The sequence below is a fragment of the Thermobia domestica genome, chromosome 11, assembly GCF_964235325.1.
Source record: "Thermobia domestica chromosome 11, izTheDome1.hap1.1, whole genome shotgun sequence".
NCBI lineage: Eukaryota > Metazoa > Arthropoda > Insecta > Zygentoma > Lepismatidae > Thermobia > Thermobia domestica.
In genome coordinates this window covers 131,086,213-131,100,507 of record NC_137464.1, presented here as the reverse complement: position 1 = coordinate 131,100,507, position 14,295 = coordinate 131,086,213, and the positions used below count along the sequence as shown (strand labels likewise).

Below are 14,295 nucleotides of genomic sequence, written 5' to 3'. Positions count from 1 at the left end.
ATAGCATCTATCCGTACCTTCTTGAAATCTTTCGTCAGGCGTATTGTAGCAGGTGACCTGGACGAGGAACAACACCGCTAAGAAATACCACTTGAAATCATTGAAACTGAACTGAAAGACAGCGTGGACGATGAATGTAAGAAAGAGCAACTTAAACCTACTTTGTTGTGTGATGAACTGAATTTGCGATTCAACAGAGCACTTCTTCCATTCCAACAGCAAACGTACAACGTGCGGAAAACATCATGAGCCTATTGAGACGGGAAATGTCTCCTTTTGAGACTAGTGGATCACGAGGTAAACTTCTGGAGATTGCATGTCACAGGTTACTGACTGTCCGTCCTTCAAGTGTGGAATCAGAAAGAGCGTTCCCTGCAGCTGGTTTATTTTGTACGAAACTCCGTTCTGGTTTAAATGATAAAACATTGGATTGTTTTTGTTTCCTGATACAATTTTATAAAAGTACAGGTGTTTGAGCAGAGCGATATTCTAACTGTAAGAACTGCTCATTTATTGCTCTCCTTTTCTAACTGAAATCATTTCCTTTTTATTACTCAAAAACTGTCGACTTTGCCACACTTGGCCTTACAAGAGTAAAATCATTTCGAAATTATTTATGTTGGTTCATATGTTTGTCACGAGAAAATACAATCATTTTCATTGTAGGCATGTGTTTGTTAATTCCAACAAAGATGTTAGAAAATTTGTATATTTAAATTTTAATAAGGTTTCTCGTTCATTTAAGTGCATTCTTCTTACTGAAGAGCTTCTCCCCTCCGTTCTAATTATTTTTCATTGGTCGTGCCTAACCATTTTTCATCTGTTCATGCGTCACATATAAACCCTGTTCTGTAAGTACGCTGCGGTAAAAGCGAAAGAAGAGACAGAAAAATAAATTATATTTAGCTTGAAAGATCGAAATCTCGGGAAAACCCAGGCCCGAAATCCTGGGATTGTAAAAACCATTCGGGATTACATTCCCTACGGAAGATCCGATCATACATGATATACACACTCCGCACCTGGTACATACTCCTAACCTTATAGCCGTAATTTCGCTTTGAAGTTTTTGGGCCACTTCTCTGGGACTCATGTCCGCTTCCTTCCACGAACTGCAGTATCATCATCTACACAGATTGTGTTCTGATAATTTGATTCTTCGACTGTGCACTGTCACATATTTCAAACGTCTCACTAGACTGTTAAACTGAATTCATTGAAATGATTTTTTGCTACCCGTTCCAAGGTTATGCTCTCCATGAAACATTGAAATGGTAATGTTTGCAACCTTATTGTGCAGGGTGCATCAATCGTAAGTAGGTAACGAAATATATTGACATATCAAACCTCGTCGATGGACAGGGTGGACCATTTACTTTCATACGCTCTTTAACTTTACACTGATGGACATAAAATTGCTGAAATTATGTATCATGCTTCCCCCCCCCCCCCCTTCCCCGATCAAAATCTAAATTACGTTGCTTTTAGCAACAAACCTATAGAGTTATGATAGCACATTGTTAGGGCGCTTACATTTGATTTCAAGAGTCGAAGGTTTGATCCCAAGCCATGTGCTTTCGTAGTGGACGACTTTGAGAGAGAGTGAGTTTCAAATACGGAGATAGAGAGGGATGATTTACGTATGCAACTTTAGAATTGGAGAAAAAGTAACCGGGCAGCATTCATATTATGACGAAATTTTAACAGAAGAAGGAAAGTTCTAGAACTGCGAGGGTCACATCAGGCAGTTGTCGAATTAAGGTGGAGAACTCTTTTTAGAGCATCAGATGGTTACGAAGGGAGAGAAAGATCTCCTAATATACTGAGGAGAAATTAGGTAAAACATTGGAAGCTATAAGAAATGGAATGTCCTATAGATAGGCAGCTCGAACATATGGAATTAAAAAGAACGCCCTTCATCGACGTATCCACGGAAAAGGAACAAACAAAGCAGCAGAAAACGAGTGCCGCACTCTGCTGACGAACAACAGTTGGCGATTTGCCATACTATAATGTGTAAATGGGACTTCGAATTAAGTGTCAAGTAGGTTAAGAATCTTGTTCAATAATTTGTGGAAACAAAGCATTCCGAATCCATTTAACCAAAGTGTTTCTGGTAATGACTGGTTCAAAATTTTTTGTAGCCGTTATAATTTGTCAGTCAAGAAAGCTGAGCCACTTGAAATGAGTCGTCACATTGCTTTCAGCGACTCATTTATTATCTATGGCTTTTATGGTCTGTGTAAAAATGAAATTGAATGTTCGAACCTCGAAGACAGACCTGAATGTGTATATAACTTAGATGAAACAAGTTTATCCGTAGATCCCGCAATGATTAAAGTTGTTTAAGTTCGAGGACAGAAAGCTCACAGAACAAATCAAGGTTCTGGCAGAGAGAACACTACTGTACGTGCATTGTTAATGCTGCAGGAAAGGCATTACCTCCGATTATAGTGTTTCAGGCTCAAAACTTGTGGGAATCCTGGAAAGAAAATGAAGCACTAGCTGGAAGCTTTATGCATCAAGCTCTAAGGGATGGATGACAGCTGCAATCTTCAATGACTGGTTCTCTTTATTTGTGAAACAAATCAAGAAAAGACCAATTCTCTTGGTCTTTGATGGACATATGTTCCATACTGATATCGCAACCATTGATCTAGCTAGAGCAAATGACATCACAGTTCTCAAGCTCCCATCCCATACAACAAGCTTTCTTCAGCCTTTGGACAAAACTTACTTCCGTTCTTTGAGAATCAAGTGGGATGAAGAACTTGTTACGTGGCAACGCTCAAATCTTCATAAATTAGATAAAAGTGATTTCTCAAATCTCTTAGGCAAGGTGTGGCACATTGCACTTTCTAAAGAAAACATCATATTTGCATCCTCAGGCATTTTTCCTTGTGATAGAGTCAAATATCCAGTGGAAAAATTTGACAAAGAAAAAACTTGCTCGGTACAACAAACACAGAGCAGGTTCTTCAGAATCCTCCACATCTGGACCAAATAAAGAAAAGACTTTTTCCAGAGACCAAAACAAGCAAAGATTCCTCACTCTTCGACATCAAGGCTTTAATTTCCAGCGATAGAAGAGTCTATGAGATCATCCGGCTCTGAGCAAATAGAAGCTTTGGATTTTTAAGCCTGCCCCATCAAGAAAGGTCACCTGCAAAATGCAGGCCTACTTCCCTCACAAAGAGCCCATCATTTGAAGACTTACTACACTGAAAATTGGCAACACAAAAATGAACAAAAGAAGCAAGTAAGGCGTAAAATCAATATGGATGCAAGTGTGATAACATCAGGAGAATATTCCGCTAAGGTAGGAGAAAATGAAGAAAGAAGGAAAAGAATTGAGGAAAGGCAAGGTGCAAGAAAGCAGTTTCGTCAAGTCGAGCACACACAGCTAACTGCAGGTAAAAGCAAACCGCCTAAACGACTTAAGAAAGAAAGAAAGAAAACGTCCAGTTCTTCAGAATCTTCAGAGGATGTATATGATCCAAGTAACCCTATTTTACAATCAAGTTCCTCAGATGGGTTCATTAGCTATACTTAAGAAGACGAAGAAATCGAAATTGAAGAGCCTTGTGTTGCTAGACTTACTCCAGGAATATTTATTCTTGCCAGATTCAGAGGAGGAGCCAGAGAAACAACATACCGCTACGTGTGTATCATATAGATTTTGATGATGATGAGGGAAATGTGCAAGTGATGGCCTGTACCTTTGGGGATAACAACAGACAGTTATTCCATGTCAAGGAAAATGATGTCAGTTGTGTGCCTTTTGAAGACATTATAGCAGTGCTTCTTCAACCAATGATTTCAAATGACAAAAGTCTTATTGTTGGTTATCGCTTTAATAAGTCTGTTGATGTATTCGAGAAATAATTGGAATCTGTCTCTGTATCCTAGTATGTTAAGTTTCAAAAAAGCTGTAGTCTGTAGTTTAGATAGTCCTATAATCTTGTTTCTTAGTAACTTTCAAAGTTCTTGACCTACAAAGTTCTGGTTTATTTTGTTGAAAATAGCCTAGGCTGCATATCAATATACTGAAACATAAAGAAATAGAGGTAGCCTAAGTTGTTATAGTGAACAGCCCAGAACTTGGTCTAAATTTGTTTCATAAACCTGTTTTGTAACCTGAAACATCTAATATAGTATATTAGCTTATAGACCTATTATAGTCAACTCACAAAAATGTTACAGTAACATCAGTAGCTATTTCTACTTTCTTTCCACAAAATAAGGAAGGCTTCTTTGTTTTACAATCGGACTCCTTCATACCTCAATATCGCCTACAGAAAGCTGGGGACAACAGTTGTCTCATAATTACCCACCCGGTGTCTCATAATTGCCTGTGTAGAGGCAAATTATGAGACAGCACAAATTTGATATTTACTCATTAACTTACGAGATGAGAGGGAATTTCTTGGCAGCAAATTGTTACTCTATTGGCACCATAAACTGCTGGATATATTAACTGCTTTCAAAACTAATGTAAGCTGAGTAACGTGGAAAAGTTGTGAAATTTGTCTCATAATTACCCTTACTGACCTTACAATGTTTCATTCCTCATAGTTAAGAATTAAACTAGTTTAATCTACATGTTTTTTTTACTTATAATGGTTTCTTTTAGGTACTTAATGTTCGTAGTCTAACAACCCCCAAAATATAAGGAGTAATTAACCAACTCTGAGTTACGTAAGGTATCACTCCAATATCGTACATGTGTTTACGATATGTATCGTACGCGTTTATCGTACACGCCCTTGGCATGGGAGACCCGAGTACGATTCTTGGTGAGATCCCACTTCGGTGCTGAAGGGGACGGTAAACTCTAAATCAACCGTGTTACGTGTTTGCAATTTATTATATTCATTTATGTTGTACAAATATACTATATTCTTTTCTGTCTTTTTAAGGTGAAAGTAATTCTGAAGATAAACTAACGGAAAATAAGGCTGATGGTGAAAATAAAAACGTGTCAGTGGATGCATGTTGCGGTCAAAATACTGTTCAAACAGAAGATTCTCAGGAAAAGGATCTGCCGATGATATTTCAAGGTAATTACATTTATAATTCAATACGATTTTCACATTAACATTGTCCTAAAACAAATGCAAAATGTCATCTGTTTTGTAAATGGCTATGTGACTTCTTCTAAGTTTCACATTTATTATTTAAACGTATTAACCAGGAATCTAGTATTTATTACGTAGAGTTTTCTCTGGTATGACTTTGTTGTTTAGTTGATGGTCTGAAACTTAGACACTTCTCAGAGTTTTTAGGATTTAGATTTCTGGGCTTTCGGCATCTATGGCCATTTAGCTCGTCACGTATGAGGGATGACGTCCCTCCGCGAGCACACTATCCGGGGAAAGGGAAGGAAAGAAGCGGCCTGGGACCTATAAGTTAAGCACTACCCTGGCATTTGTCTGATGTAAATAAGGGAAACCTCATTCAGGATGGATGGCCTGAAAATGCTTTTTCCACTTTTTCAGCTGAGTGACCCCACCGGAAATCGAACACGGGACCGCTTGCATGAAGGCGAGAGCGTTAGCTTCTCTTCTGTTTTTGGAACTTATATGTTAGACTATATTGTGGGATTTTACTTGCCTCAGACAATGTCCGTGGCAACTCTGTGGGAAAGTTCACAAGCAAATAAAGAGTTAGCATATTATAACATACTTATTCTCATGCTATGCGTGAAATATTCTATTATCGCCTTTAGTTAAATAATCTTATATCTGGGTCGCGGTGGCTCAGTGGTAGACTTCTGTCGCTTTACGTCTCTGGTTCTGTCTCAGCTCTTATCAAGTGAGTCTTGTGGTAGACAAACACTATGTGCTTAATTTTTCTCGGGGTTCTCCCATTTCCTCCAAATTTTGTCATTACACTTAATTCATCCATTTCCATTTCATCATCACTGTCTCCCTTAGCCTTGGTGCATAATGATGAGACATTAAACGTGTGTATATATATATATACGCTGCACATTCGGTTGAAATCCTAACAATCTAGTTAAAAAATGAATACAGCGTGAAATTTGCATGGGTTTATGTACCCGTGGGTTTTCGAGATCACTGATAACGATGATGACGTCAAGAGTAAAAACCCACTGCTGTGCAATGTTGCCATTTTTTACAAATCTTACTTCTCATCTTTAACACGATAACGAATATCTCGGTCAGTATGTGACTTATCGATCTCTCATAACCACAATACTACTCCTCGTGCTCTACCGCCTTGCATCATAGGTTTTAAATTATTCAGCTTTGGTGGCCTTTTCCAAGTTATTGTACCTTTTCCAAACTCAATTTTCTCTTCTGTTAATGGCAACACTGTTCTGTGGACCCTTCTAGACCTAGAGTCAGCGTAAATAGTTCTTGTTGCTATTTAATTTAAGGTGTACAAAACGTTAGTACCTCACTTCCTATATGCGCTAACGGTGTTTGCATTCAGCACATATTTCACATTATTTCTCGAAAAGTTTGCAACACTGATCTACGTTTAAGATCTCTTTTTTGTCTTTATTTTCATTATTGCTTCCAATGATGATATCCAATTTAGGTCATTCGATTTACAAAAAAAACTTTCTCTTGAGTTGGCAACACTGTTCATCCGGTGATGTTCGTCAATACACGGGCAGATGTCGTTCTTTCTCTAGTTGATTCGTGCAAAGTTCCGTTTCTCTGTCTCTTTAAGTTTCTCCGTTTTCACGGCTGAAAATTCTAAATTATATTATAATGTGCAAACGTAAATTTCATGATTTCGTCGTCAAAAGTTGGCACGGGTTAACGTTCTCGTAGAGAGCTAATATTTCAGCAATGCATGTTTACGGTCACATAGAATATATTTGGGAGGGGGGGGGGTGCGTTTATCCAAATAACATGAAATTACCCAAAATAAGGACACCCATATATATATATATATATATATATATATATATATATATATATATATATATATACCCTGTTTCAAAAAGAATATACATATTACGAAGAATTATTTTGTCCAAACTGTCAATCGCTGCGCCTCGGCTCGGTTATTGGAGAAAGGAATACATAGTCTAGTTTATATTAATAGCCGCTAGATTTCAGTTGTCTTCTGTTTTGCTTGGTAACCGTCATAAGTTTAAAATGACTACTGCGCAGCATAAATCATTTTGTGTTCTCGAGTTTGCAAAGTGCAATTCCGTGATTACAGTGCAAAGACGTTTCAGGTTGAAGTACCAAGTTGATCCTCCGAATGGGTGGAACATTCGCAGATGGTATCGACAGTTTGTAGATACAGGAAGAGCCCTGGCCGCCCTCGTGTTCGTGAAGAAAATGTTGCTCGAATTCAACCTGCTTTCCAACGTAGTCCTTCAACTCGTCGTGCCAGTCAGGAGTTACAAGTGCCAACAAAACAATTTAGCGTGTTTTGAGACGTCGGTTGGTTATGAAGCCGTACAAGTTACAGCTGTTACAAGCTGTGCCTCCTGATGACAAACGCAAACGTGTAGCATTTTGTAACGAGGTTCTGGATGCTATTGACAATAATAACACCTTTGCACAACGCATCGTGTTCAGTGATGAAGCGACTTTCCGTGTTAGTGGTCAGGTAAACAAACAAAATGTTCGAATTTGGGGCCTACAGAACCCACATGCAGTCATTGAACATGTACGAGATTCGCCCAAAGTCAATGTGTTTTGTGCGATATCCCGATCATCTGTTTACGGCCATTCTTCTTCAATGGAAACACTGTTAACAGTCAGCAGTATCTCGCTATGTTACAAAACTGGTTGTTTCCGAGGCTGCAAAAAGACAACTTCATTTTTCAACAAGACGGGGCACCCCCTCACTGGAGTCGCCAAGTGCGTGAATATCTGAATGAAACTCTACCGAAGCGTTGGATTGGTCGTCAAGGAGCTGGCGACGTAGCATGCCTCAGCTGGCCTCCACGGTCATCGGATCTGACACCCTGTGACTTCTCCTATGGGGTTTCGTTAAAGACAACGTTTATGGACCACTACTCCCGCAGAAAGAGTTGAAGAACCGGATCCGTACTGCCATAACATCAGTGACGCAGGACATGCTTGCCCGAGTATGGGAGGAATTTGAGTATCGATGTGCTATTGTTCGTGTCGCTGATGGAGGAAATATTGAACATCTGTAATTTGAAGACGCTCGGCCAACACATCCTAACATCGTTGCCAGAACGCTCTGCACTATTGAGCCTTAAGATTCCAAAAAATAATCCCTAAGTTTTACTTAAAAAAAAAATTAGAAAACACTGTATGATAGCAAGCAACTTACAGGAGACTTAAGAAGTCACTCAAATATATCCAAACATAGAAAACAATAAATATACAAAACAGAAAGGATTATTGTAGAAAATCTGAAAATCTAAGTTCATGTGGGTGCAGCTGCACCCACTGTGGCGCCGCCTATGGTAGCAAGGACTAGATTTTTTAATCTAGGAATTTACAGGGAAGTAAAAGAAGAGAATATGAAACGGACAGAATTTACTACTCAGATGATGGTAAAATAATATTCATTTGTTTCCAATACATCGTGAAGTAACAGAGTTGTATGATACGCAGTTCCTGTTTTAATGTTGTTATCTTCGTACCTTTACTGTGGGGTAAAAATCGTACATACAATTGCAGGCTTTCCAATGCTCCCATATTTCCTATTTTTCCTATATATTTTCGTCTCTTCCTATAAACTCCTACATTTTAACAAAACCTATATTTTTGTGGCATTGCTACTTCCAATTGTGAAAATAACAAGGAAATAAGGCGTGGGTGGTTGGAGGGCCTTTTGTCACCACAAAAGGTTGGTTGACTGGAGACTCTTCAGTATTTCGTCCTTTTCTGTTTATTGTTTAAAGATAATTAAGACCAAACAATATACAATTTGCGCAAAAAGTATTTATACACCTACAAAATGGGACAAAAAAATGAACTAGTTTCATCATATCCATTAATAAGTTCTATAGAGTAGTGATTTTAAAGACATATAAATAATTTATTTATATTATCTTCGGTTCTCTGACATGGCTGGCGTTAGTGTTGCCCAGGCAATGATTCAGACCGCATCCGTGAACATGAACGAACTACAGAAAATTTAAGACGAGCAGAACAAAGGAAAACGGAAGATGGCAAATTAGCATATTCAGGCACTGAAGAAAATAAAAGTGTTACTGATACTTTTAATGTAGTATATATTTCCTTAGATGCCCTAAGTTCTGTGTGCAAATGCATATTTAGGTATCACAGTGCTTAGATACTTAACAGACTCTTTGTATCATGTGTTTTGTGAATTTTTTAAATGAATTTTGTATTGATTTTTACAACTTACGTATATTTGAAAATAAAATAAATTAACATAGAGTGGAAATGATGTTATCTTGCCAGTAATGAAATTATTCACATCTTGGAGACGTATACTTACAAACACCGATTTTCTGATGCAGATTCTTTTTACACTTTCCTTATGGTCGTTGCTTAGTACTGGTGAGCTACGCACGAAAGCACTAAGAAACTCGTATAACAATTAGTGTGATTTCCATGTTATTATTATTATTCCTATCTATTGGATAATTGAAATTTCCTTTTTCACAGCTTTACGAAATCACCTTTATTTTTTCATCGTGATTTCCTATATTTTTTTCCATTAACACTGGAAAACCTGCAATTCCCTTGTTAACATGTTACTGTTTAATATATTTTTCGCGAAAATGTTTGGGTTTTGGAGCGGGGAAACCAAATAAGTTCTTTCGTGCTGACGATTCACTATTATATGTTGAAACAAATCTAAGGATTGATCATATTTAAGATGTTAGGTAAGTTCGAAATATTTTCGTATGTTGATACTGAGTTAAATAAAAATTCAATGGCATAGTCGGTAGAGCTTTTACTTCTGTCGCCAAAGTTCCTGCGTTCCAACCATGAGTTTATTCTGTGTTCTCTCATTTCCTTCCCCATTCGCATTCGTTTCGTTCTTACATCATTAACTCAGCGAGTGATGATGTAACTAGCTTTGATTTTAAGACGGAAAAACTACTGAAAGAACTGAGAGCATCAGATAAAGATAAACTAGCTTTCAGGCTTGACTATCGAAACTTTTTATTGGGCACAATCAAGAAGATCGTTGAAGGGAGACCTCTTAAATACAAACTAGTACGTACTCTGCCAGCATTGGACCCCAAGCTATAAAAGAACAATCCAAAACTTGCTCAGACTAGGATGAAACGCATCCTACAAACTCAGCATGAGCATAACAATATCTGATTATGTACCTGAGAAAGCAAAGTGTCAATTCAATTCATGTCTTTCTGTACTGAAGTCCAGTGGTCTGTTGCAGTTGACTTCAGTGAATACGAAGAGAAGATGGGCAAAATTAGGTTAGATGACTTCTTTGCAAGGTAATGTCTAAGAAACAAGAATATTCCTGTTTGTGATATGTTGTGAAAATATGTTCGATTTTATCCCATGGCAATGCCTCAGTGGAGAGCGGGTTCTCAGTTAATAAGACACTTATTGTATAAAACCAAATCGAAGATTCCCTGATAGCACAAGAGGCGGGTGCATGATGCAATCATGTACTATGGAGGTGTGGAATCAGTTTCTATTGAGCAAGAATGCTTCTTTCAGTTCGTTCAGCGTGAAGACGCTATGATGAGTACCTTAAACAGAAACGAATCCAAAGTGTAGAGGAAAACGCAAAGGTAAAAGAAGAAAACTAAGTGCTGAAGTTAAGAAGTTGGAAGAATGAAGAAACAAATGGAATTATGTTACAAACAAGGAGAAGACACACTCGTAGAACAAATTCAAGATCTGAAAGCAAAACAAAATTCTGTTTAAAAATGTAAATGTGAGGATTAACAGGTCTCAAATTGGTAATATTTTGACTGATAATATTAAACTCAGGGAGAGTTGGCAATATATTCTTGACTGTGTTTTTATTGTTTCTCCAAACAGAAAAAGAAAAGGCTAATTTGCAATGTCAAGGTATGTGTTACTGTATCATACATATATTATTATATACTTACATGTTAAATTTTGTGTAAATAACAATTACTCATATTGAACATAACAAATATGTAAATGGTAATTAAAGGTATGTGTTTGACGGCTATGCGTGTGGAGGAGGCGGTTAGAAAAATGTGTGATAGAACTCATCTCATATCTTCCCATTTATATTCAAGAATTTATGTCAGGGAAAACAAGAATTTATGTCACGGAAATCGATTTTCACTTTTTTTTGGGGGGGGGTGGGCGGGATCCTGTTATGAATTATAAATGTTAAGCTATGAGCTCTCGTCTGTCAGTAACCGTAAGGTGCCTTCGGGAATTGTGAAACTACGCATTTACAGTGATGGGCTTCTTTAACCTGTGCCAGTAATGTTACAGGACACGATTTAATTTTTTCCCAGGATAAGCTTTTCTCTTCTCGCTTTTCAGCTTGGAATTTAGTTTACTTTCGTACCCAAATGTGCTAACTTATTTCTTTATTTAAAGTCAGGGAAATTAATAGACTCAAGGAAAATCCGGGAAATGCTTCAAAACATTTGGAAAAAATGCTAGAGTCGAAAATTATTATATTTCACGGAAAAGTTAAGAATTTTTCAAAGTTCATTTCTGCAATAATGAGTATTAATGATGAAAATGAATATGCAACAGTAAGTTAACAGTTACATATAAGATCAGTAGTATTATCTTTTGTAGTTGTGATTTCATTTTGTTGACGGTTATAGTACAAATAAGTAATTCAGTTCACTTGTAGCTCATTATATCTGCCAGGTTTGGCTAGGCTAGAGATAGGTCTGGATACTGATTTTTAGAAATGTTTTTGCAGAAAATATGAATGAACATAATCTGTTCCTAGAACATACAAAGTGGAGTTACATTTGAGGAAAATATTCAGAAAGTTAGCATTAGTTTAGCAACGTTAACAAACAATAGAGCTGCCCACGGAAGATACGAAGATGACCTAAAAGAATGCAGATTCAAAGAGAGGATGCGGAAGGTGCCGAAAAAATATGTATGTATCTTTAGAAAGAAAAAAAGGATTGAAAAGCGGCGAAATGTGTTAAAATTTCAAGCTTTGAAAGAAGAAGAATAAATTAAATAAAGCATTCAGATGCTACAGAAGGAAAAGATAAGTTAGGTTTGTTTGTTGTAGATAATCAAAGAGAGAGACCAAATTATGAAGATATCGTTAATATATAACTGTTGTTTGATACAAGTGTTTCTTTGTGTTCCAAATATAGGAAATTTGACGCACAATAAATATTTACAAAAAGAATATAAGCATATTAGAATATACTGTGCTAAAATAAAAAGTTGGATTGCTATGGAGATGGTGGAGGTGATTTAAAAAAAATCTATACGTAACAGAGAAATGATAGTGTTCGCGATGCCACGATCAGGGAGAATTTAGATACTTAGTCATGGGAATTCAGGGAAATCAATGTCAGAATTTCAGTGCGAATCATGAAAGTAGTAAGGACATTATTACGAGAAATCCAAATGAATAAGAAGTAACCTGAGAGAGAGTGTATGTGCTTTGTTATCGTGTTTTAAGCGCGTGATCGTGCTTGATTGATTACGTGTTTTAGTATAGCATTTTTATTTATCGTAGGAACTTTAACAGTGCTTAAATATTTAGACTGAACAGAAAAACTGGCTGGGTGTCAGAAAGAAGAAGCAAATACAAGTAGATTTCCATCGAGGCAATGTATCGAGGCGGCTTACTTGGCAAAAGAAGAATATTTCATACAATTGTCAGCAACAGGTTTTATCCACGACGTCGTATTATTTGTTTAGAGAGGCGGGCGAGAATCAGGAAATGAGGGCATAATAATAGTTTTTTGATAAATGTTTTAATAATAATAATAATAATAATAATAATAATAATAATAATAATAATAATAATAATGATGATGATGATGATGATGATGATGATGATGATGATGATGATGATGATGATGATGATGATGATGATGATGATGATGATGATGATGATGATGATGATGATGATGATGATGATGATGATGATGATGATGATGATGATGATGATGATGATGATGATGATGATGATGATGATGATGATGATGATGATGATGATGATGATGATGATGATGATGATGATGATGATGATGATGATGATGATGATGATGATGATGATGATGATGATGATGATGATGATGATGATGATGATGATGATGATGATGATGATGATGATGATGATGATGATGATGATGATGATGATGATGATGATGATGATGATGATGATGATGATGATGATGATGATGATGTTGTTGTTGTTGTTGTTGTTGTTGTTGTTGTTGTTGTTGTTGTTGCCGCCGCCGCCGCCGCCTGTTCAGCGTTCACATTTCAGAGGCAAGATCGAAATTGAAGATATGTTCGGTGTTCCTTGTTTCCACATTTCCTGTGTACATAACAAGTATATCAGATTCACAGAATCTGAAGTTCACATTCAATCCTTTCCGATTGTTAGGTAATTCTTTACCATGAATTGCAAGTACCAGGTGACAAATTTTGTGTTGTGCCATTTGACGGAGCGTGTTTTTGCTGAGAGTACTGAACGGCAAGCAATAACAAGTTGTATAAAACGGAAAATGCACATAAAGATAGGCGCGTCCATCTCAATATTAGGAACAATTAGTGCCTTTGTGAATAAAGGAAACAAGTATCATTGGATTGGAGTATCATAATATTTGTATATCGTCTGTATAAACTTAAGAATTTCTGGTGACTTTGTGTTCTCAAAAGTGGATTCTGCAATGCAAGTGAATACGAGTTCTAGGTCAAAACAGAGTAGTTGACTGGGATGTTTAGTAAAAGCTGGCATTACAAAAGCAGAATTGCTATGGTGTATTCAAAGTGTAATGACACGTATATCAATGCAAACTGCAGCTAATAATGTCAAAGTATTCAAACTTATGTTCTTAGACAGTGAGATGGCCAGGAAAATTCAGCTTCAACGTGGGAAAATAGCATATCCTTTAGTTCATAAGTTATCACCATACTTTAGAAATGAACTAATTCAGTTGCTTGAGGAATGCGGTCACAGAGTTGTGGGTTTTGATTAATCTCCTAATGAAATGTCTCAACAGAACTAGATAATTTTAAATGCTCGATTCTGGAGTTTTGTGAAAGGACAAATGCGCACGCATTATCTGCTGACTTTATTTATTTATTTTAAAGGCATTCTACAGCTTCTTATTTTTTAATCACTTTCAGAGAGGCGCTTTCACCCTTGAACGTAGAAAAGATCATTGAAATT

The 14,295-nt window shown here is 36.9% G+C and overlaps 1 protein-coding gene across 4 annotated transcripts in view; it reads left to right on the top strand.

The window, feature by feature from the left end:
- The window catches only part of LOC145664449 (DNA topoisomerase 2-binding protein 1-A-like), a 1,008,895-nt gene that overhangs the window by 591,089 nt on the left and 403,511 nt on the right, over positions 1-14,295 (top strand). For all 4 annotated transcript variants that reach the window (XM_081731135.1, XM_081731136.1, XM_081731137.1 and 1 more), the window contains one exon: positions 4,920-5,060. In XM_081731135.1, coding sequence (XP_081587261.1) covers positions 4,920-5,060 — 141 coding nt within the window. The remainder of the gene's footprint in view (positions 1-4,919; positions 5,061-14,295) is intronic.